This window comes from Pogona vitticeps, chromosome 1 (genome assembly GCF_051106095.1).
Source record: "Pogona vitticeps strain Pit_001003342236 chromosome 1, PviZW2.1, whole genome shotgun sequence".
Taxonomy (NCBI): Eukaryota; Metazoa; Chordata; class Lepidosauria; order Squamata; family Agamidae; genus Pogona; species Pogona vitticeps.
This window is the reverse complement of record NC_135783.1, coordinates 12,159,035-12,184,437: the sequence shown is the minus strand read 5'-3', so window position 1 is coordinate 12,184,437 and position 25,403 is coordinate 12,159,035. Positions and strand designations below refer to the sequence as shown.

At 42.2% G+C, this 25,403-nt stretch overlaps 1 protein-coding gene across 7 annotated transcripts in view; it reads left to right on the top strand.

Moving 5' to 3' along the window:
- SPTBN1 (spectrin beta, non-erythrocytic 1) overlaps positions 1-25,403 on the top strand; it is a 243,093-nt gene that overhangs the window by 166,981 nt on the left and 50,709 nt on the right. For all 7 annotated transcript variants that reach the window (XM_072987493.2, XM_078382288.1, XM_072987500.2 and 4 more), the window contains 11 exons: positions 61-176; positions 1,378-1,490; positions 3,299-3,486; positions 5,933-6,050; positions 11,857-12,015; positions 14,472-14,774; positions 15,777-15,930; positions 17,672-18,542; positions 18,654-18,791; positions 19,924-20,680; positions 22,709-22,911. In XM_072987493.2, the coding sequence (XP_072843594.2) occupies positions 61-176; positions 1,378-1,490; positions 3,299-3,486; positions 5,933-6,050; positions 11,857-12,015; positions 14,472-14,774; positions 15,777-15,930; positions 17,672-18,542; positions 18,654-18,791; positions 19,924-20,680; positions 22,709-22,911 (3,120 nt within the window). The remainder of the gene's footprint in view (positions 1-60; positions 177-1,377; positions 1,491-3,298; positions 3,487-5,932; positions 6,051-11,856; positions 12,016-14,471; positions 14,775-15,776; positions 15,931-17,671; positions 18,543-18,653; positions 18,792-19,923; positions 20,681-22,708; positions 22,912-25,403) is intronic.

The following is a 25,403-nucleotide window of genomic DNA, read 5'->3' as shown; positions in this document are numbered from 1 at the left end:
ATCTTTCTTCTTATTTATTTGTGTTCTTTCTTTTTTTCTTTTACTCTATTCTTTACTTAGGCCTGACCTAATTGATTTTGATAAGCTGAAGAAATCAAATGCACACTACAATCTGCAGAATGCTTTTAATCTGGCAGAGCAACACCTTGGCCTTACTAAATTGCTGGATCCAGAAGGTAAATGTTGCAGGCTTTCATACAGAGGTCTCTTATATGTTCCTGCCCTATTTCTGTACCAGAGCCTCCTGCCCTTCTGCTTGCTGTGTTTACAAGCCCAGGTCCCATCGAGATATGAAGGAGCTGGAGTGAATAGTCACATAAGGAGGACTTTTCCATCATTTTGTAAGAATAGGTAGGAAGAGGTCAGAGACTTTTTCCACAGGTACATTCACTGAGTTACCTAGGTGATCTCTAGGCCATCCTCTCAACAGCTTAGAATGGGCAGGGATGACATCCTTGGTTCTTGTTCTATCGCCAGTGGTGTAAGACCTGCACAAAATAACTTGTACTTTTAAGAAAGAACCATCCATTGTGGGTGAAAAGCACTACATGCATTTTTATTTGAAAAAAATCAATTGAATATCACTTAAAATACCCAACTCTGAAACTTCGACAAAAGAAATAGGACATTGTATCATTAAGTGCATAGTTGTTACCAAAAAAAAAAGCAATCTTGGGTTTAGCTCACCCCTTACAACCTAATGTGCAGCATAAATACTAGTTTTGTGGTGTCCCTCTGACACCACAAAAGTACATATTTCGTTGCCTCTGATCGGTGAATACCAGGTTGGACTGGGAGGCCAAGGTGGAAATTTCCTTGCAGGTCACAGAACCAGTCATAAACTTTCAGGCTAACTTTCCTTGGTGCAGAAGGAGCCTTGTGGGGCAGTGGTTAAACTGCTGTACTGCAGCCAAAACTCTGCTCACAACCTGGGTTCAATCCCTAGTAGCTGGCTTGAGTTTCACTCAGTTTTCCGTCCTCCCAAGGTTGGTAAATTGAGTACAGGTGAACAAAGTGTAACCTGCGTAATTAAATTGTAAACCGCTCAGAGGGCTTTAGGCACTATGAGGCGGTATAAGCAATACACTCCCCCCCACATACACAGAGGGAAGTTGTAAAAGTGAAAAGATAGCCCTTGAAGGAACCCATCTTGGGCTCCTTGAAGCAAAGGATATCCATATAAATCAGAATGTTACAACACCGCAAGATGAATTAATTTATACGAGTTATGGGGTGGGAAGAGTGAAGTCTGTAAATATTCTTGTTGAATTTAACATCTAGTTTCAGCTAAATTCCTGAGGCCTTGCATATGTACATTTTCAGTATGATAGACTGGATTGTTTTATAGATCACATGCCACCCTCCTCTGTTTTTCAGATATCAGTGTTGACCATCCTGATGAAAAGTCCATTATCACCTATGTAGTGACATATTACCACTACTTTTCTAAGATGAAAGCATTAGCTGTTGAAGGAAAGCGTATTGGAAAGGTCTGTAAGCTAAGGTTTTATACACCATGTTGCTTGCTTAAATTGTGTTTCCTGCTGACTTTCACAGTTGCATCATATACACTCTTTAATAACACTTTAATCACATGTTTTGCTTCTCGCTGTGAATTTTGTAAGAACTGCTACTTGAGAAATTTACTCAAGTGGTATTTGTTCTATTAAATATCCAAAATTAAATGGAGATTCCTTTTTTTTCTTTTGTTATGTTATATACATTATCATGATAGCTCTCATTTTAACTTGCCTGTCATCCTTCTGTTCTGATTTTTAGCACCTACCATGTTTCCCTAAAAACAAGACAGGGTCTTATATTAATTTTTGCTCCAAAAACTGCAGTAGGGCTTATTTTCAGGGGATGTTTTATTTTGTTCATGTACAACCACCTACATTTATTCAAATACAGTCATGTCATATTCTGGTTGCTCCACAAGGGTGGAGGGTGGGGTTTCACTTAACTAGGGCTTATTTTGGGGGTAGGGCTTATATTATAAGCATCCTGAAAAATCATACTAGGGCTTATTTTCAGGTTAGGTTTTATTTTCAGGGAAACAGGTTAGATATTTGGAGCAAAATTGAAATACAGCAGTAGAATGTACGAACTGACACATTTGATTATGAAAAATCTGACTAATTCCACATAGTTATTTTTAGTTATAAATGGAATTATTAATTCATGTATAGTCTAATGGGGTCGACAATGACAAATATACACGTGTATGGCAGAGTTATTTTTAAAACAAAAATATGCTTTATAAGGAACCTGGTATTTATTTTCTGTTCACAACCTGATGGCTTTTAATAATATTCTCAGAATGCAAACTGGTGGGCAGTTGTAAATCTAAGAAAAAATTGTAGGGAAACAAGAACATAATGAATATTTACAAATTTTCTTATACTCAACAAATAAAAGGATGTCTGATCACATTGAGTAACTCTTGTTTATGAAATTGTCAGCTTATGCAAGATTTTTTAATCCTTCACAAAAGCAAAAAGATTAGCACATTTTTCATTAGCAATGGCATTAGGAAAATCTATTAATTGGCCTGAAAGTGTTACAAGTTGCACATAAGAGAGCATTTTTGCACAAAATTCTGAGTTCTTTTGTGCAAAATACATTTTTTCACATTTTCCCCCAAAAATTCCAGAATGCAAAAACTTCCCAAAATTCTCATAATTCTGTCCAGCATGATTCTGAAATTATTTTATTCTTGCTTATGAAAATGAAATAAACAAAGGGTTACATTCCTGAAGGAGAGCTCTCTGCAAGATGTTGTAGTAAGTGTTGTTTTCCTAAGTGTTGTCTGTAGACTTCAGTGAAAAGTTGACCTAATAACATGCCCCAAATTGTATTAGCAGTAATTAACTAAACTCCAGTTTTAAATGTTCTGAGATTTCTTGGAACTGTAGTTTGGAACATGAGTTCTATGTTGTTTTTTTAAGATTAGGAAATGCATACAAATTACCTTTTCATCAGCCAGAAGAGTCATTATTTTTATTGAACGGCATGGTGTGTTGTGGTAAATCAGCTGCAATCATATGATTGAGAGAAGATCATTCTCCCAGAGCGTCTAACATGTGCCTTACGGTCAGCCTAAGGTCATGGAGATGTTACACATGCCCAGTCAGCACACTTTATAGTCTTCTGAAGTGTTTTACTGATTTATTGTCTTTAAAATCCTTTGTTTCTCAAACTCTTTCCTACTGTCCTCTTTCCTTTTTGAGATCCAGCTGTTATCTCAGAGAGCCCTGCCTTGCTGCTCAGCTCTTTCTTTCTAATTGCTTCTCGTTAGGTGCTTGACAATGCGATTGAAACAGAGAAGATGATCGAGAAATACGAGTCTCTGGCTTCTGACCTCCTTGAGTGGATTGAGCAAACCATTATCATTTTGAACAACCGCAAATTTGCAAACTCGCTGATTGGCGTACAGCAACAGCTACAGGCATTCAACACCTACCGTACAGTGGAAAAACCACCCAAGTAGGATTTGCCCACTATGTTCCCTTTTTTGTCAGTTAATCCCAGTTCATTAAATGAATTTGGGATCCTCTAGGCTATTTCTATGCATTAATCATAGACAGTGAGAACTTCATTATGCTGTGCTTTGATAACTCATGGTTAGATACTACCCAGCGCTTACTAAGCAGTGTCATACTGCTTGTTTGTTGCTACCATGCCTTAATAATGTGGTCTCTCTTTACCAGATTGTTGTCACCACAAAGAACACCACAAAACTATAAATGGTTTGAACTCTACATATTATTATATAGCATGGACGATGATGGTAGTCTTTCTTATAATGTGTGAGTGAGCCATAAACATGCCCATGGAGTGCTAACAGGTGTGTTCATTCACAAAAGAGACTACAGTGGTGCCTCGCATGACAACAACCTCGCTAAATGACGAATCCGCAGGACGATGAATTTTTTGAGATCGCTATAGCGATTTGCAAAACAGTCATTTCAGTGGGGGATTTTCACTTCACGACGATTAGGTCCGTGCTTCACGAATCATTTGTTTGCAAGATGAGGATTTTTCCAGCTGATTGTTTGGTTCCTAAAATGGCTGCCCTGTGTTTTCCGGACCCATTCTTCGCAGGGCAGCCATTTTTACAGCTGATCAGCTCTCGGAAAATGGCTTCCCTATGTGCAATCTTCGCTAGACAACCAAGTAGTTTCCCCATTGGAACTCATTAAGTGGGTTTCAATGCATTCCAATGAGGAATTGTTTTTCGCATGACGACGATTTAACTTAACAGCAATTTCAGGGGAATGGCTTATCTTCATCATGCGGGGCACCACTGTATTCCCAATTGTAGGAATGAACCATTCACTTTTAACTGAGAAAAATGTATTTTAGGATAGAAATAGTTCATATAAAAGCCATTATTGGACAACTGCCTATTACACCTGTCGGTAGTCATTATTATTACACGTAATTTGTTGTTACATTAGGAATGGATGAAAAGCTCTGTCCCTCTTGGATTTTGCTGTTCTACCCACCCCATTAATCTGAAATGCAGATGAAGGTAATCTAGCCTTCCAGTTGGACTACAGCTGCCATCAGCCCTACCCAGCATGGCCAGTGTTTGGACTGATGGGAGCTGTAGTCTCATAACATATAGATGGGCTACAGGTTCTGTACTAGTGTACTGTGTTATGATCTGAACCATTTTTGGCTTATTTTAGCTTTTTGGGGACAAACCCAGCAACCATTCTTGTGAAGTGTATTCTTGGGACCTTGAGCCTTGTGTATTATTATTCTCTTTCTACAAAACATTTGCCTGTTGTTAAGGTCCTTGGCGGGGGTGTCCCAAAACCACCCGCGCTGGATTTAGAGCACTTTGGAGGCTTTTCCTGTACTGTCAGGAAAAGCCTCCAAAGTGCTCTAAAGCAGGCGCGGGTGGTTTCGAGGCACCTTCGCCAGGCTTCTGATGGCTTCTCCTGTACCATCAGAGCCCTGGCAGGGGTGCCCCAAAACCACCCACATCGGCTTTGGAGGTCCCCCGGGGCTTACCTTGCACCATGGGAGGACTGCCCGGGTCCCTCTCGCAGTGATTGGCATTTGCAGAGGCTTGTCCGAAACCCTTTTTAAAGTTCCCGCCTCTTTCTCCAGCCTTCGGCAAGCCTCCGAAGGGAAAAGGGGGGGGGGAAGAGCATCGTAAAGCGATTTCGTCATCAAGCGGGGTAACCGTCTAGCGAGGCACCACTGTACATATTCTCCAGTATGTCAGGGGCATATACCTTCTTTTGTAGATGTGAGCAAATGCTCAATGGGCATCTAAGTATTTGCAGAGATTTTCAGGTTATTGAAATCTGAGCTTAGAAAAGTAGCCTTCTTGGAGTGCATTTCTGAGAATTTCCCAGTCAGTGTGGCCTCTGGGATACCATTCGTAGTCCAAATAGCCAGTTTTCTAAGTTTTGATTGAAATTCTATAAAGTAGCTCTTTCTTGCTAAAAGAGCCGCAGGTACACTAACTATCATTGCATATCATTTAGCTCTGGGCCATGACCTTGGCCTTATGATGGCTACTGTACAGAGTGAGCTTACATCAACAAAATACAGAGCAGCAGCCAAAAGCTTTATTAAATCACCTGGAATGTGTCCATTTTTAAATGTGTAGCAGTGTGTATTCCTTGTGAATACTCAAAAGGCCCCAGCCTATCATGGAAAGCTAACTGGGGCTTTGCAGTCAGCTAAAGTGAGGTCATGTTGAGGCTTCAAATTTATCAGCTAGCGAGTGAAGACAAAATGTATTACTTAGCAAGGGAAGACCGAAAAAAATAATTTTAAAAAGAAGAGGAATGGGCAAAAATGTAGGGGAGAAAAAAGTTGACCATGTAATGCATGCAGATTTTGGAGTGGAAAGCTTGCATCTTTTAAAAGTTTTTTCCCCACTCCCCCCTTTCCCAATTTTCCTTTTCAGATTCACAGAGAAAGGAAACCTGGAAGTGCTGCTCTTCACCATTCAGAGCAAAATGAGGGCCAACAATCAGAAGGTGTACATGCCCCGGGAAGGGAAACTCATCTCAGATATTAACAAGGTAAATACATTCTTAATTCATATTCTCCTCTTCTCCATGCCCAGTTTCAGCAACGAGACTGTACTCATCAGCCAGATGAGGATGCTGAAGGCTGAGAGCCATAGCTGAGTTAGTGATGAACCTCATGCTACTTATGCAAATGGATGAATCTTAGGGATATAAGATCAGAGATGGAAGAGCAATGAGAAGAGCAAGAATCAGGGTGAAAAAAAGCAGTTTGAGGGAGCAGTCCAAAGCCTGGGTTTAGTGCTAAAAGGGCCTCTCCAAACCGAAATGGGACTGGAAGGCAAACTGATGTAACAAGCAGAAGGAGAGCTTGGAAACTAGGGGATGGGGGGTGACTACTGTGGCGTTCGCCCTTGTGGACCCTGATTGTCTTTCCCTCACAAAGGCTCACATTACGTTTTCTTCTCACTGCCACCAGTGAATTACCTCAATCCACAATATAAATGACATTTGTCTGAACACTTGACTTGTGAACAGAAACAGAACTTATTTATTGAAGTGAAACAGACTGAATAATAACAGAAGTCCCTCGTTTAGTCGTTTAGTTGTGTCCGACTCTTCGTGATCCCATGGACCAGAGCACGCCAGGCCCTCCTATCTTCCACTGCCTCCCGGAGTTGTGTCAAATTCATGTTGGTTGCTTCACAGACACTGTTCAGCCATCTCATCCTTGGTCGTCCCCTTCTCTTGCCATCACACTTTCCCAACATCAGGGTCTTTTCCAGGGAGTCTTTTCTTCTCATTAGATGGCCAAAGTACTGGAGCCTCAGCTTCAGGATCTGTCCTTCCAGTGAGCACTCAGGGTTGATTTCCTTTAGAATTGATAGGTTTGTTCTCCTTGCAGTCCAGGGGATTCTCAAGAGTCTCCTCCAGCACCACAATTCAAAGGCATCAATTTTTCGGCGGTCTGCTTTCTTTAAGTCCCTCAGATACACATTATACACAAGCAAATCATCAACAGTTCTCTCAGTACATACTTCTTTTCTCTTGCTATATCATTGCCACCTTCTCTACCTATTTTCCTAACCAGCTCTATCTCTCAATATCTGTTCCCTCTCTCTCTCTGACTAACTAGCCCTATCTGACTCCTCCTTCTCCCGCCAAGCCTCATGTAGTTGCTGACTCCACCTCTCCAGTCCTCTTATAGGTTCATGCAAATCATCTCATGACTATGAATGGCATGAGTGACGTGGGTGATCGTCACAACTACAACATCCAAAATCCCCCAACCAGTACAAGTCTTGGACAATGCTGTAGCATTCTGGATGTTGTAGACCCAAAAGTAACTTTTCCGAGTTCCAAGCAAGGTTGGCTCCTAAATTCAGTGAGGAATTCCAGACAACAGCTTTCGTTTTCACTTTTTCCCGCTGTCCACCACGCATAAAGTTGAGGGAGGGACCTTTGCATAGGGAAAAAAAAGAATGCTTGGTTGAAGTTGCATTTTCCTCCCTTTTTGGTTGCCTGCTGAACAAAGGTCAGAGTTGCATAGCAAAGGTCTATTTTTCGCACTGGAATGTGGAGTCCAACAGCTGTTGACAAAGGTTATAAGAAACTTGACAGGAGAGACCATTCCTCACTTAGAGGCTCAGAGGGTCTGGGCCACTCAAGAAATGAGGTGAAGAAGGAAAGGTTCCTTTCCATTTTGGGCCTGTTGAGAATGTTAAGAGACTCTTGTGGAGACTTCACAAAATGGCTGACCAGAGGAGGCCCTTATCTGTTCACACAATGGCTGCCACAGCAGTTATAGCCAGTCACCAAACGCTATTTTCCCAGAAGGAACACTGATAAGGCGAAATGAGAAGTAATATATCCCTGGGGACCTCATTAGAGGTGGGATCAGAGCTCCAAAAGCAGGAGTATGCTATTCAACTTAGTTTTCTGTTTGGGCACTCATTTGGAAAGGCAAACGAACGGGACAGGCAAGTCACCTGGCCACCAAACTGTGTGTGCAGCAGAAGAGCCTCCTGAGCCTCTGAATGCCGAATCATAGTGTTTTTTTCCCTCCACAAAGTGCCACAGATTGCACAACTCAAAGAAGATGGCTAATTAATATTCCTCCAAGAAGTACACATAGGCAAGTACATCCCGCAAAACATCCTACACACGAAGAAAATTCAACAGACCTAGATAAAGACACAAACACTGCAAATTGATGAAATCGATACACATGCTGTACAGGAACCCCACTTCTTCGCGCACACCCCCCCCCATAAAGCAGCAGAGAGGCTGCCTATCCTCACCACTGTACTTTTTGGTGAGGATCGGCCCACTTCAAAATTCACCCAGGGCTGTGGCCATTCACCATTTTTGTCTTTTAAGAATGCACCACAGCCCATGTAATGTTCAAGGCCATTCTTGGAATTTGAGATGATGCTACAGGTTTGGGCTTGGGCAGCATGCCAGCCCCTCTTGTTAATAGATTTTAAATTAAAAGAAAAAGAAGCAGGGTCAAGAGGATCAAAGAGTTTAATGAGAGAAAGTGTCTCTAGGCAGGAATATGCAGAACCAGAGAGTGAGGGTGAAATGTCAACACACGAGGTCTTAACCATTTGGTTCAGGACCCCAAAGCAGAGTTAGTGAATGAGCCCATGCAACAGCCAGCCAACCATTTTTATTCTGGATTTATGGACGGAAGACCTCTTAGAAGATTGCCAACTTTATTTAATAATAATCATAATATTAGAACTACAGGGCTGGAAGGGACTGTATGGATCAAGTCCAGCTCTCGTCAAGAAGGTCCAGTGGGGAATTGAACTCCCAGCCTCTTGTTCCACAGCCAGATGCCAAAACCCCTGAGCTACCCAGCAGTTCCATAAGTCTCTTGCTGGAACATACAATTTATAGGAGTTGGGCCAAGCCCCATAAGCTGTCTTCTCAAACTGGTGACTCAGTAATTGTCTCCCCAAAGGATGCATTGATTCTTACGCCACCATGGATCATTGCTCCTCATGGTCTCTCCCTTGTAGAAAATGTGCTTTTTGGGGCTATCATTCCCAGAACATCCCAGCCAGTATGGAAGATATATGGAAAATGTCCTTCACTTTCTAAAAATTCCAGTCCAAAAAAAGACAACCGTTTCCAGCCTTTGATCACTTAATGTGGAATAGAAAGGGAAAGTCTTAGTGGATCACTGCAAAGCCATTTGGAAGGCAGATTTGGCCCACGATTTAGCAGTTGCTGACATCTGTAGTAGAACATTCCTTGGCAACACGCCCTTGCACTCCACCAGAGTATATCTGCAAAGACTGAATCCTTCTCTCTCTCTCTCTCTCTCTCTCTCTCTCTCTCTCTCTGGCTATTGTTGTTTTTCTGTGGCTTGTCCTCTATTAACCACAGCCTTATTCTGGTGTTCATAAAGAATATGTACTGTATACAAGGGGAGAGAAACGGGCTGCCAAAAGCCCCATGCCTTAAGAAAAGATCCTGGTCTAAATCTAGTTGAGTATCGTAGTTAGAGTAGGCCTATTCAATCAATTACTGAATGGGAAGTCAACACTTGTATAAGCTCCACTGATTTTGTGTGCCTCTACTCTTTTTGAGATTACCAGTTGGATTCACATCTCTCTTATCGCCATGGAGGCTTTACACATGAGCCAGATCATGGAAGAATCTGTCTTCTTGCTTGCATATCGGATGTCTACAGATAAAACAGGAAGTGCACACTACACATTTATATCAGTTTAATACCAGTTAGGCACATCTTTCATTCAGTGAGTTGTAGCATCACATTGTGGAGCCAGGGGCTGGGAGTTTGAATCCCTCTGTACCTCCCAGGAGAACGATAAGCTGATATCAGCCAGAGTGTGTATGGCTGGCAGAGTTCCATACCCAGACAAGTTGCATGGTCTAGGGTCCACCAGAAAGAATCTGGAAAACAGCCTCTGAGTACTTCAAACTTGGAAAGCCTTGGGGAACGATTGCCATAATTCTGAACCAAATAAACAGCACATCATCATCACCGTTTGTAGAATTAGCTTGAAGCGACATCAACCCACTTGTAATATTGCAGTCTCGTTGAAACAGCTGCACCCCAGTCTCCTGCCATAGAAAGCACAATCTGCTGTGAAGATCAGCTTGTTGGAGTGAATGGCTTCTGTGCAACTGGGTGGTTTTGCTCAGAAGAATTTGCCTGCTTGGGACTAGTTATCTTTCCGAGATGGATAAGTGGGAAGATGCTGGTGGGGTGGGAAAGATTGTGAAGAATCTCATTAGAGCACAGGGTGCTGTACTGGTGGAACCAGATGAGCGGCATCCAATTAGACAAGGTGCCTTGCCAATAATGAATGTGTCTCAATAGAAGCTTCCTAATTTCCTTTACACCCAACCTGGAATTTTTAGGGCAGCTGTTACTTGACCCTTGAATCGGAACCTACCTGGTCCCTCCTTCTTTCCCCCTTGTATGTGTATGTGTGTGAAATGTATCTGTGGGATATTAAAAAGTCTTTGGTGCCAGATAGCAGGACCTGTGCCAAGATTTGGAAGAACCTTAGACAGCATCTACCTAATGAGAGATGCTGTTTTTTTACATGGAGGATCTGAGAAATGGACTGGCTTGATTTTTAGCATTCTGTTGAGACACTTGGGCACTATTTCTGCATTCATAGTATGCAACTGATCAAAGTGGACTGGAGAGTGATGGGATTTTTAAGAACATAAGTTACAAAGAGAAAGCAAGCAAAAGGCTTACAGGGAGAATTCAATTGGTACTTTACCTGTATGTAAGTGGAATCCAATAAATTGTGGTGACAAATTGCTGCTAATTCACAAAGTGCTGGTTGCGCTCCTGGCTGTGTTTCTGCTCATGCAAATGAGCACCCAAGCAGGGACAGACTTGGCATCTCATTAATTAGTCACAATTCACTGTATTGTGATTCACAATTCACTGTATTGTGATTCACTGTATTGTGATTCACAATTCACGCAAGTAATGTGATTTCTCATATGTATATATAAATCTTCAGTAAGATTCTGGCCACAGATTTTAATTTTTGTTTTTTTTACAATCTAGTCCATTAACACCACAGTCCACTAATGCTAAAATAAATCTCTTCAGTGTTAAAGGTGCCACAAAGCTTTCTTCATTTATTTTGTTTTGTTTTTCATTTTCATGCCGAAACAAACTGACACAGCTCCTTCTTTGGGGGGGGTAAAAATTATGGCCGTGTATGTTTCTGCCCTCTGTGCTAGATGAGCCCTGGTATTTTGCTCATATTATGGCATTTATGGTGTTTTTAAGGTGTGAGGACTGGTTTGTCTCTGATCTGAGATTTCACATAAGTGCAGAAAATTGCATCATGGTCATAGGAAGCTCCGGCTTGCCCACTCCTCTGCTGTCTTCCCATTCTTAGCAATTTTTTAGACATTTCATTGCAGCTGTGACATCCTGAAACATACTGTTTGGAAAAATGAAAAGCTATACCTAAAATGCTTTGTCAGCCACCAGATCCTGTGATTCAGCATGTGCTTATCACCTTGCAGGTTACTAACAGTCTCCAAAGGAACTACGATAAAAACGGAACAGATAAAAGAGTCAGGCTTTGTTTATTTGGTAGGAGGGTAAACTGCCAAAGGCAAATTGAAGCACTGGGATGCTTTGGCCCCCCCCCCACACCTTTCAAGCCCAGGCACTGCATTTTGCATTCCTTAATTAATTAACACTAGCTACCCAAACATGTTCATTTTTATAACATTGTGCAATATTTATTCAGTGCTGAAGCAGACTTCGGAATTTCTCACAGGCTTTTTCCTTATGTAAATTATGTTCTTAATTAATTTCACTATTATTTCTTTGCTTACCCAGGCCTGGGAAAGACTGGAAAAAGCTGAACATGAAAGAGAACTGGCATTGCGTAATGAGCTCATCCGACAGGAGAAACTGGAACAACTCGCCCGCAGATTTGACCGCAAGGCAGCTATGAGGGAGACGTGGCTGAGCGAAAACCAGCGTCTGGTTTCTCAGGTGAAACTTTTTTAGAAGTACACCGTATTGTTTAGTTGACTAAGGGCGTGATCTTACACCCCTTTCCTGAACTCAGCAGAGCTTGCTTCTGAGTAGACTTGAATCGGATTGCACTGTAAGCCATTTTGCATGGAGCTTCTGAAAGCTTGTAACTTGTTGGCACTCACATGTGGGTAGAATCCAGGAGAAATGGAAGTGTGCTCATATGCTGGAGAAATTACTTTTTTAGACTACAACTCTTTCAGTCTCCTGTGGCCATGGCTGTTGGAATTGTGGTCCAAAATAGTGCAAACACAGTTAAGTATGTTCTAGCCTCCAGGAATTTCCCTTCTTTTTCTGGGGAAACTAGATAGAACATGTAATGCAGGGCTGTTGCCACAAATGTCAGCCTCAAGCTGAATTCTGTTGTCTGCCTATAACATGAAGGCAGGCAACCTGCTGCTCTCTATATGCTTTGGACTACAGCTTCAATAGCTGCTGACCTTGATCCTCCCTGGCTTGTGCTGGTGAGAGTTGTACTCCACTTTCAGAGACCTGGAGATGCCAGAAAACATCCCAGAATAGTCAGGTTTCTTCCTGAGGTAAAAGAGAAAAGCACTTCCGTTTCAGAACACCTTCACTTCGACAATCATATCCTGTCCTCATATCCCATATTTTGCCTTGTCTTTGGCCAGGGTTGGGGGGAGGGGGACACACACACACAAAATCTGAGAAATAGTTTGGCTTAAATCAAGTTGATAGTCCAAGTAGAACAGTTTCATTGAAGCAATTGCAGAACAACAAATTGTCATTCACAGAAATCCTATTGACCCAGTGGATCTCCTCCGGTTAGATGCAGGTCTTTGACAATGGATGATGGGTTTAGAACTGCTGAGCTAGTAAGTGGTGTGTTCATAATGTTAGTGGCTGCAGTTGTGTGTATGGTGTAAGAGCTATACAAGTGCCCTCAGAGTAGAACCGACACATTGATGATAGTGGATGAAAAGGCTGCACATTACTTTTCTGTGCCTTTTCTCGTGGATCAGACTAAAATGTTCTGTACAGACGAAGGCACTGAGGAGCCCTAAGGACTAACAGACGTGTTGCGACATCAGCTGTCGTGGGCTGGAGTCCAATTCATTATGAAATATACAAGGCAAATTGAATCTAACATATCTTTGAGAGTTCAAGTACATACAAAATAATAATAGAATAACTTCTTCCCAACAACAGTTGTGAGTGAAAATACTATTTCTAGCTACACTATACTGCTATATAGCCTGCCGTTAGGAAGAAACAGACAGTTCTAGTTAAGTCCGAGTGAAGAGAATCCAGTCTGCCAATACAGTCTTGCTCAGCAATTTTGTTACATCATTTGGGCTTTTTTCTTTAACAAATTAAACGCATAGAGCACAGGTTCATGATCAGAACTTGGAAAGAACATTTTAATTTCATGTGTTAACATTAAAAGCCTTGTGGCGCAGTGGTTAAACAGCTGTACTGCAGCCAAAACTGTGCTCACAACCTGGGGTTCAATCCCAGGTAGCCGGCTCAAGGTTGACCCAGCCATCTATCCTTCCGAGGTCGGTAAAATGAGTACCCAGCTCGCTGGGGGGGGGGGGAATGTGCAGCCTGCATAATTAACTTGTAAACTGCCCAGAGAGTGCTTGAAGCACTATGGGGCGGTATACAAGCCAGCTGATGCATTTAAAGAATAACCTTTTAGAAGTCACATTTTAAGTGTTACTTTAAAAATGTCATTTACTTAAAATTAGATGCCTTCCTCCTGTTTAATGTGCAAATAACAAATTTAATATGAATGTGTTAAATCGAATGTGTTCTTTCTAAGTCCTGGTGGTGATTCTGCATATTGACATTATCACAGAGGTAAGGGATGGGTCTCAGAAAGCCTTCACTTACATTGGCTTGAGAACTCGACACTTCTATATCCCTGGGTATGAAAAAACATGTATGAATTCTTTGTAGGGACAACCAGCTCTGCTGTCAGTTTGAAGTTTAGCTGTGTATGATGGGGTGTAGTCTACCCACCATACAGTCTGTCTGATTTTTTTCCATTTGGGACATGAGAAGAGGCCACTCATTTCGACAACCAAGCCCTTAACTTTAGTTCCTGGATGTATTCTACCCCAAGCCAGTTGAGGTGCAAGTCAAAAGGGTGACAGCTTTTTTCTATCACACAATGCAGGCCCTACAGCTTAAGCAGTATATTATCAGCAATATGAAGCTATAAGTGGGAATTCCAGGATGACCAGACAACTCAATGTGGTCCCCAAACCTAAATTCCTAAAAATGGCCAGGTGCCTATTATATTAAAACTGGAAAAGATAATCTTCCCAGAGAATGGACAGGTGTCGCCCATCATGATCCCTTGTCCATGTGGAAATGGGTTTTCTGTGACCCATGGATCATCATCAACTGGTATCCTCTGTGCTAAACGGAACCTTTTGCGTTTACAGGACAACTTTGGGTTTGACCTCCCAGCGGTGGAGGCTGCCACGAAGAAACACGAAGCCATTGAGACAGACATTGCAGCCTATGAAGAAAGGGTCCAGGCTGTGGTTGCTGTGGCCAAGGAGCTTGAAGCCGAGAATTATCATGACATCAAACGCATCACTGCAAGGAAGGATAATGTGATCCGCTTGTGGGAGTATCTCCTGGAACTGCTGAGGGCCCGCAGGCAACGGCTGGAGATGAACCTTGGTCTGCAGAAAATATTCCAGGAGATGCTATACATCATGGACTGGATGGATGAGATGAAGGTAACCAGCCAGTTGGGTTCAAGAGAGAGGTTCAAGAAAAGGGCTAATCTCTTTATGGTTCATTTATCGCCGATAATTTACCAGGATATGGGCTGCACTATGAGTGTGCAAATTCAGTGAGTTCATACCTAATCATATGTTTTTTTTTTCCTTTGCCTTATTCTGATAGCACAATTAGACTTTGTAATTCATGCAAATGCCTGCAGGTTATTCATTTATTTTTATTTATTCAAATAAAATCCAGTTAATAAATAAAAATAAGTTAGAGGGGTGGAAAAGAGAGAGAGGGCAGTTCATTCTAATAGTAGTAAGTATTTAATTATGTAATTATTTAATTTATTAATTAATTAATTTCATTTATACCCCGCCTATCTGGTCTTTGCGACCACTCTTTAAAATTAAACAGTGAATAGTTTTGGGGATGAACCGTGTTAGATCACAAAATGGAAGTTGGTGACCAGGGTCCAGCCATCCTCCAGAGAGAATAATAGCTATCAAGTGCAATGGTTACTGCTGCCATTCTCTCCCTCTATGTCTTCTTTTTCTGGGTTAGCAGTTAAGAGAACAGCCAGCATTCCATGGTGGTAGGTCGATTTGCCATAGGGGAGCCAACCTCCCTATACTGATGCACACCGACACTGCCATTGTGGAGGTTTTTGTGGGTTGCGTTGCCGTCAGCATGGGGTCAGCCAATTGATGGTAATGGTACCATCTTCCAGAGAATTTATCCTCCCTATCCTTTTTCTACTGCCGTACAAAATACACAGGCACTCAATCAAATGAAAAAAGTCACATTCCTGTGGAATCAAGGTATTAGGGGATACATTTGTATTTTACACCTGACTGCGCATCTGCAAAGACAGACAGCTCCAGGACATTAGACGTAGGTAGGTTTTTATTTAGTCCTTGATGAAAGATCAGCCATGGAAACAAAATTAAAAAAAAATGTATCAGAAAGTAGTAGTATTTGGGTGGTTTGACTGGCTAGCTTTCTGTCCACAGGTGCTGCTGCTTTCTCAAGACTATGGCAAACATCTACTAGGCGTGGAAGACCTGTTGCAGAAGCATGCACTTGTTGAGGCTGACATTTCTATTCAGGCTGAGAGAGTGAGAGGAGTCAATGCATCGGCTCAGAAATTTGCCACAGATGGAGAAGGTTAGTGAGATTTTCCCCTTTGTAGATGACCTTTGGAGCAAGAACTATTATGCCCAGATATTTATTAGCTGGTGTGGAGGCCAAGGTACTGAGGGGGTCAAGTGTGCAATGCGTGGTGCTCAAGGAGACAGTAAGATCAATTCTGGGCATGCCTATCCCATCTTTTTTTGCACACAGTGTAGCTTTGTATGTAGTAGAGTCCAGTGTATCCAGGCCTAGTATGCACAAAACAAGTATTCATTCTTTCATTAATTCATTCATTCATACATTCATTCCATTCAATTTCTGTACCACCCATACGGCTACCAAGGCCACTCTGAGCAGATCACAACACAATAGAACGACAAATAACACTTTAAGTAAATCCACAAAACATAATAACAAAACAAAAAGGTCAAATTAAATGTATCAATAACTTTTTTTTATGCTGTCCTTTTCTTAGTTTAATAAAAATAAGGTGGTAGAACAGATAACTTAAGTGCTGAATAAGTACTGCATAAGAACTGCATCTAGTTATTTGAACTCAGCAGCAGTGGCTGGAGACCAGCACATAGCTTGGAAAAAGGACCATGGTGGTTGCAGGGTGGGCGGGTGGGTAGGGAACTGGGTGTAGCAATCCAAAAAGTAACTTTTCCAAGCTTTTAACCTTTTTTCTCCTGATATCGATAGAATATTTGTCCAAATACCCCAAACAGCCGCTGCAACTCATCTACTCAGCTTCTGCATTTTCACGTAGTAGCTAAATGAAACTCCCCCATTTTAATACCTTATCTATGCTCCTCCTTGGCTGGAGTAGCCAGTATGCCAAGGATGAAGAATGGGAAGCTAAATTGAGATGCATGGTATGATATATTTATTTCAGAGCTTCCTGCTTTGGTTGACATATATAGCCTGCATGTGGTTCCTTTGGACATCATTGCTGCTCATCACCTTTCATTCGTCACATTGGAATGGAGAGCAGCAGGCATGAGGAGAGTTGAAAAGACTCGCCTGGAGAGCAGGCTGTCTTCCACTGTGTTCAACAACTGATTTCTGATACAAATTGTTATGGATGGGTTGCAGTCTGTTTGTGTACCTTTGTGGAAGTGTTGGCAGAAGAACCATGAGGAGGGTCTTAGAACAGAGGCTTGCTCTGATGTTCCTCAGCAGGATCTCTCAGAAAGCTGCAGCTATTGTGTTGAAAATATTTACAGTGGTGCCTCGCTAGACAGTTACCCCGCATGACAGTTTTTCGCTAGACATTGACTTTTTGCAATCACTATAGCAATTTGCAAAACAGTGATTCCTGTGGGGGAATTTCGCTGGACAATGTTTGGTCCCTGCTTCGCAAACCGATTTTCGCTAGACAACAATTTTGACGGCTCCCTCCGCGCTCGCAAAACAGGTGTTTTCAGGACCTAAGCTTCGCAAGACAGCGATTTAAACAGCCGATCGGCAGTTCGCAAAGCGGCTTTCCTATGGCCGATCTTCGCTAGACAACGACGATTCTTCCCCATTGGAACGCATTAAACAGGTTTCAATGCATTCCAATGGGGAAATGCTTTTCGCTAGGCAATGATTTCGCTAAACAGCGATTTCAGTGGAATGGATTATCATCGTCTAGCGAGGCACCACTGTAGTTGGAAGAATCTGTGTGTGAATGCTACGGAATCAGTATTTTCTTCACTTCATCTGCTTGGTGCAATTTGGTATTCTCTGCTGTAAATGAATTTCCCGTTTGCTTCTTTCCACCTATTAACAGGTTACAAGCCCTGTGACCCACAAGTTATCAGAGACCGTGTGGCTCATATGGAGTTCTGCTACAAGGAACTGTGTCAGTTATCAGCTGAACGTCGGGCTCGCTTGGAAGAATCCCGACGTTTGTGGAAGTTCTTCTGGGAGATGGCTGAAGAAGAAGGATGGATAAGGGAAAAGGAGCAGATCTTGTCATCAGATGATTATGGAAAGGACCTAACCAGCGTTGTCCGACTTCTCAGCAAGCATAAGGCATTTGAAGATGAGATGAGCGGTCGAAGCAGCCACTTCCAGCAGGCTATCAAGGAAGGGGAAGATATGATTGCTGAGGATCACTTTGGGTCTGAGAAGATCAGAGAGAGGATTAAGGACATCCAGAATCAATGGGCTAACTTGGAACAGCTCTCTGCTTTCCGCAAGAAGCGACTGGAAGAAGCCTCTCTCCTTCACCAATTCCAAGCCGACGCTGATGATATAGACACATGGATGTTGGACATCCTCAAAATTGTCTCTAGCAGTGATGTTGGCCATGATGAATATTCCACTCAGTCCTTGGTTAAGAAGCACAAAGATGTTGCTGAAGAAATTGCAAGCTACAGGTCCATCATTGATTCCCTGCACGAACAAGCCAGAGTCTTGCCGCAGGAACACGCGGAATCGGCAGATGTTCAGAGCAGATTGTTGGGAATAGAAGAAAGGTACAAGGAGGTTGCCGAACTCACACGGCTTCGTAAGCAAGCCCTGCAGGACACTTTGGCTCTGTACAAGATGTTGAGTGAAGCAGATGCTTGTGAACTGTGGATTGATGAGAAAGAACAGTGGCTGAACAACATGGAAATCCCAGAAAAGCTGGAAGACCTGGAAGTGATCCAACACAGGTGAGAGACCAAGTGGCGAGATGCATTTTGTTAGCTCTTGTAGCTTAGTGCTTTGGCTGTTGGATCTCTGTTGACACTTTCGTGGTCGTCGTCTTTTCTCTTTCTCTCTAGATTTGAAAGCTTAGAACCAGAAATGAATAACCAGGCATCACGCGTTGCTGTGGTTAACCAGATTGCTAGGCAGCTGATACACAATGGCCATCCCAATGAAAAGGACATCAAGGCACAGCAAGATAAGCTCAATACAAGGTGAGAAATGCTGACTCTTGCTTGGCCTGTTCCCTTCTTGTTGTTGTTGTTGTTGTTGTTGTTGTTGTTGTTGTTGTTGTTGTTGTTGTTGTTGTTGTTGTTGTTGTGTGCAGGAAGGTTGGTGCTGACTTATAACAAGCCTAATAGGACTTCCAAGGTAAATGAGATATTTAAGGAGTGGTTCTACCAGTTCCACTTTTCCTGTGAGTTTCCATGGCTGAGCAAAGATTCCAACCCAGGCCTCTTGAGTCCTAGTCTATCACTCTGTCTACTACACCATACTGGGTATCTGCTTTTCCATTAGATGCATCTTTATTTTCTGCATTAGGATCTGGTCCTTCAAGATCCTTAGTAGTCCATAATGCTTCTCCCCCCCTTTCAACTAATTTTACTGGATATATGAATTTGCTCCAGCAAAATAAGATTAGCAGTTGGCTTCCTTGACAATTAGAGTTATCACTTTGAATTAAAGCTATTAAAGTTGAAGAACACTATAAAAAAACAAAGCAAGCGGTAGAGTTCTCTCATCTTCCTCACTCAGAGATTCTAACAGTTGGTCACATGTAGCCACCATTCATAATAAGATCAAATTATTATTCTTGGTAGGTGCTACCATTTGTTTGTTTGTTTTGGAAAGTTACCTGATAGGTCCTCAAGTTGTATAAATATTTTAAATAAATAAAATAAATAGCATTCAGACTCTAGGTATTTTGGATTACAACTGCCATCATCTCTCACTATTAGCTGTGCTGGCTGAGGCTTTTTTGAGTGCTGGCATGCAAAACATTTGGAGAGCTAAAGGTTCTGCACCCTGCAGTTGGAATAATGCAAGTATAGCCAATATTGCAGATATTAATAAAGGGCGGGATATATGAAAAGGCATTCCATGTCTAATCGCGCTGGCCACGTGACCATTGAAACTGTCTACGGACAAACTGCTGGCTCTACAGCTTGGAAACGGGGATGAGTACCGCCCCCTAGAGTCAGACACAACTGGACAATTTATCAAGGGGAACCTTTAACTTTATATGAAAAGGCGGATCAGTCATATATTATACAAATTCAGAAGAAGGAGTAACGATGAATTTATTACGTTTCTCCATTTTTAACTCTCTGCTTCTTTTGGTTCTAGGTGGAGCCAGTTCAGAGAATTAGTGGACATAAAGAAGGATGCTCTCATCTCAGCTCTCAGTATCCAGAACTACCACCTTGAGTGTAACGAAACCAAATCTTGGATCAGGGAGAAGACTAAAGTCATTGAATCTACTCAAGAGCTTGGCAATGATCTGGCTGGTGTTATTGCTCTTCAGAGGAAGCTCACCGGAATGGAACGAGATTTGGTTGCTATTGAGGCCAAGCTGAGCGACCTTCAGAAAGAGGCTGAGAAGTTAGAATCAGAGCATCCTGACCAAGCTCAGGCCATACTCTCCAGGCTCGCTGAAATCCATGACGTTTGGGAAGAGATGAAAACCACCTTGAAGAACCGCGAAGAGTCCCTCGGAGAGGCAAGCAAGCTGCAGCAGTTCTTGCGTGACTTAGATGACTTCCAGTCTTGGCTGTCCCGAACCCAGACAGCCATTGCCTCGGAAGACATGCCAAACACACTGACAGAGGCCGAGAAGCTGCTTACGCAGCATGAGAACATTAAGAATGAAATCAACAATTACGAGGAGGACTACCAGAAGATGAGGGATATGGGGGAGATGGTCACACAAGGGCAGACGGATGCTCAGTACATGTTCTTGCAGCAGCGCCTGCAGGCCTTGGACACTGGATGGAATGAGCTACACAAAATGTGGGAAAACAGGCAGAACCTTCTCTCCCAATCCCATGCCTACCAGCTCTTCCTTAGAGACACCAAGCAAGCAGAAGCCTTCCTTAACAACCAGGTACGCAGGTGTCGTGTTAAGAATACAAGGATGATGACATCCCTTCTACCTTGTAAAGCATGGATAGGTTGCATGTAGGGGCTATATTTTGAGAATCTCACTGCTTCCTGCTCTAGAATCAGCAATAGCTGCCCCCATTTGTGTCACCAAAATTGCAGTGGCTACAATTGTCCCCCCCACACACACACACATATTGCATCAGTTTTCTACCTACTCTTCCCTTTTTGCTGTGTCAGGGGAAAAGCAGACCTTCAGCTTCATAGGCCTGTATGAGACATGAGGATACTTCAGCAGCTTTCTGCATCACAAAGAGCTTTCAACTGTAAATTTGGTGGCCACCTCTAAACTCCATCTGCACAAGCAGCAGATTGGCAGCCGTGTAGAGGTTGGTATATTCGAGTGGGGCCCAGTACATGCTCTCTCGTTCTCTTGATTGTTAAGACCAGCAATGCAAGGCTAGCTCACATCTTAGGTAATGCTGGGCTCAAGCTACAGGAGGCCAGATTTAGGCTGAATATCATGAAAAATGTCTTAACTGTTAGAGTAGTATGACGATGGAACCAGTTTCCTTGGGAGGTGGTGAGTACTCCAACGCTGGAGCATTCAAAAGAAAATTGGACAACCATCTTTTAGATCTGCTTTGATTTGGATTCCTGCATTGAGCAGGGTTTTGGAATAGATGGTTTTATAGGCCCCTTCCAATTCAATGTTTCTGTGATTAGGTCTCATAGGTTTGGAGGACAGTTTTTGGCATTTATAGTCATTTTCACCCCCTGCTCTTCCTGGGTTATCTGAAATAAACTCACATTTCATATGGCATTTTAAACAAGTATCTGGCACCAGCACACACAGACTTTTTTAACTGTGAAAAAAATAAAGTAATGTCCAGGTCTTTTAGGTATTATTCAGCCACCCAAGAATCAGTGCTGTGACTTAACTGTCAAGAGTTGCTTCGCAGAACTGCTTTCTTCTCAAGCTCTTACGTGGAGAAGCTACTGAAATTGTCATACTAATCATGTTTAGAAAACATGTTCCCAATCCTCTGAACTTTGCATCAGGGAATCAGAAATGAGTGACAGGCTCGTTGTTTTCTCAAACCACAGCTTACTGTGAAGTCTCAACTGTTAAACTATGGTTTAAGTGAACCCTCCAAACCAGGATCACAAACCAAATATCAGTTCTGATTTCTAGTCCTCGTTTAGAGTCTGCTCAAAGCACAGTTTGGCAATGTGGACTTCAAGACAAAATCAGGAAGTCCTCTAATAAATAGTGAATGGCAGAGGAATGAGAGATGAGAAAGAGAGAATGAGGAAGATGACATGCCATGTATGTACAATATGTCACTCATTCCCAATGTTCTAAACTACAGTTTGGACGACTAAGAATGTGATGTACTGTACATACGTGTCCATCAATGTGTATTGTGGTCTTGTGAATGCTATGACATATCTCATGAATATGTAAATATCATGATTGCATCTGTGGCCCAGTTTGGAAAGATGCAAGAGCTGGGGTCACTGCTACTTTGGCATAAGTTGGAATTGAATAGAAAGTTGGGTTGGGTTGGATTGGGGGGGAAGACCAAACTTGAGAACTCCTCCTTAGAAGGAATGATTATTTCAGTGTTAAAAGCTACCTGATCATAATCCAAGGAGCTTTCCGTTCTGCCCATCAGGGATTTGCATGGCTGATAAGCTAATATGTTTTCTTTTCCTAATGACATGCTAAGGGTAGAATCACTTTTGACCTTAAACATGTCTAGAAGTGATCTATGGTGCTAACAGAGTCCATTTCAAACCATAAATAGGTTAGGGAAATCGGTCTGCTGTGGTGACAGAAGATGAAAGAAGTTAGGCAAATGAATTGTGTGGTCAATAAGTTATCAGAGTGTTTTATGTTTAAACAAGCATCTGGCACCAGCACACACACATTTTTTTAACTGAAAAAAATAATGTCCAGTTCTCTCTCTCTCTCTCTCTCTCTCTCTCTCTCCTCCTCCTCCTCCTCTTCTTCTTATTCATGTTATAGGAGTATGTTTTGGCACATACTGAAATGCCCACTACTTTGGAAGGAGCAGAAGCTGCTATCAAAAAACAGGAAGATTTCATGACCACCATGGATGCCAATGAGGAGAAGATCAATGCTGTTGTGGAGACTGGAAGGAGATTAGTCAGCGACGGCAATATCAACTCAGACAAGATCCAAGAGAAAGTGGATTCCATTGATGACAGGTATAATTTTAAAAGAGCGTTGAAGGAGTATTGAGGTAAATCTCATTTGTTTGTAAGTTTGCCGTTTTTATTCACCATCTTATATCAATTAATTTTTCAAATAGCCTGAAGTACAATCAGAATGAAACTGTTGAAACTGGCAAGGTAAAATGACAGATCATCAAATACATTGAAATCAGCAAAAAGTTGACGCTGTCAATCAACAATTGCCGGTAACAATCAGAAGCGCTTCAGCCAAGGTCCACTTCAGCCATTCTAATCTCCCAATCCTTAGCTCATGGTGTCTGATACAGATGGGGACAGATTGCACATACTAGCTTTGCTGTGTCTTTGCAGTATGGTACTGGAAGATGTGCATGCTACATGCAGGGCATGTATCAACTGAAATCGAGTAGCAAGTCACAGGTAAGTAGGCCCACTGAATTAGTGGGGATCTAATGGGTTAACACCTATATAAGTTCCACTGATTCAATGGGCCTCTTCTAGTTATGACTTACTACTGAAGTTAAACCACTGTCTCTAATACCTGAATTGCCTAGCAGAAATCAGAATGGTTGTTGTGGGTTTTTCGGGCTCTTTGGCTGTGTTCTGAAGGTTCTTCCTAACGTTTTGCCAGTCTCTGTGGCCGACTGGCGAAACGTTAGGAAGAACAACCTTCAGAACACGGCCAAAGAGCCCAAAAAACCCACAACAACCATTAGATCCCGGCCATGAAAGCCTTTGCGAATACACAGAAATCAGAATCTTCAGGCTCCTTGAAATGAGGGCAATTAAGCATTTTGTTTACCCAGCAGCCTGTTGAATTAGCTGGTAAAGAAAGACAAAAAAAAAAGAGGCTAATGGAAAACCAGACTTGATGTGATGGTAAATGCAGTCCTGTTGCAAAATAGTTTTCTGTCTGTTTGTATTTGACCGGTTTTATGAACACAAGGGAATCCATGTAAAAAGCCTACACAATCCTCACCCCATATAACAGAACAGGCACAAAAGGCACAGGATCTTTCTGTACATTTCTGGGTGGTGTGCAGTAAATCTCCAAAAGTTCCTTAGTTTAACAAGAGCAAGGGAATAAATCAATAAAAACTGGGGGTCAGTCAGCACAACCACAAATCTCAGCCCCGTGGCCTTTTTCTGGCTTGCAGCCTCAGTGCTTCTGATCTGTAAATCAGTGGACTTAGATTCTGTCTAAATGCAAATAGTAGGTTGAACCAAAGTAGGCCTGCTCCTTGTGTGGGACTCATGTGGGAATCAGGTCGCAGAATTTCCAAGGTTGTACATAAGCCATGCCAATCAGGACCAGTTCTGATTTCTGGACCTTTGACAAAGTGGTTGGTTTGGGTGGGTGAGATGAACTGTGATGGGCTTCCATGGGTTTGGATTAGGGTTAGGCCAATGGCAAGTGCGTGAGACCGCCTATTCTTGTTTTCCATAATGCCCTGTGGCAGGCATCATAGGAACATAAGAATGGACTTTCCAGAGCATTGTCCATTGCTGGTGTCAGTTCTTATTCCATGCCTTTTCTACAGGAATTCCTGTAGCTTTGACTACAACGTATGTTGCAACCTCAGGGTTCTCAGCTCACATCAAATTCTGCAGACCTTGCCGTCTCATGGACAACTTCAAGATTGTTTATAGTAACTAGGAGGCAATGATACTGACTATCAACACCACCTCATAAGTGTACCCTATGCATCTCCCACACTGACTTCCCTACCAAGTCTACCTAAACATAATCAGTTAGCAATGAGCAGTGCTGAACATGCCCGTCAGGCCACCTCGTTGATGCTTACCACTGCCAAGCAAATAGGTGAGAAGCGTGACATGATGCAGAATTTACATCAGCCCTTGAGGCTGCAGCTGGTGGCTTTCTAGGTTGTCATTGGTTGCCAAACATCTTGGCTGAGAAGGCCATATCATTTGAATGTAGAAGGTCTTCGTTGCCATCTCTGCCATTGCCAGTTACCGGATCAGGAAAGACCTCTTACCTGGAACCTCATGAAGATAGTGCCGGTGAGAATAGCCATCACTGAACAAGACAGAATAGTACTGCAATTCAACATAACTGGAGTTTGGAAAAGTTACTTTTTCAAACTACAGCTTCCAGGATCTTCCCACCCTAGCTGTGAACCATACCGATTGAGAGATTCTGAGATCTGCGGTCTGAAAAGCAATTCTTCCAGGCTCTGAACATAAGATAGTGTCATAGGTTTTCAGATGACAACTAGAATTGTTTCTTTTAAACATCTATGAAAATGAGGGAGGCAGAAAGAAAGAAAGGGAGACTCAGAAAAGGAAAATGCAAACAGTAATGTTTTAGCTTAATAAACAAAAGTCTGAATTAACCTTTTGAATTTGCACGTAGCCCCTTTCCTTCTTTTTCAGTAAGACTGAACCAATAAGAAGGTCTTCAGCTAACTATGCTTTCTCTTTTCATCCAAAGCAGGAAACTATGTTTCACAATTTCAGGATAAGGCAAGATATTAAACCATAGC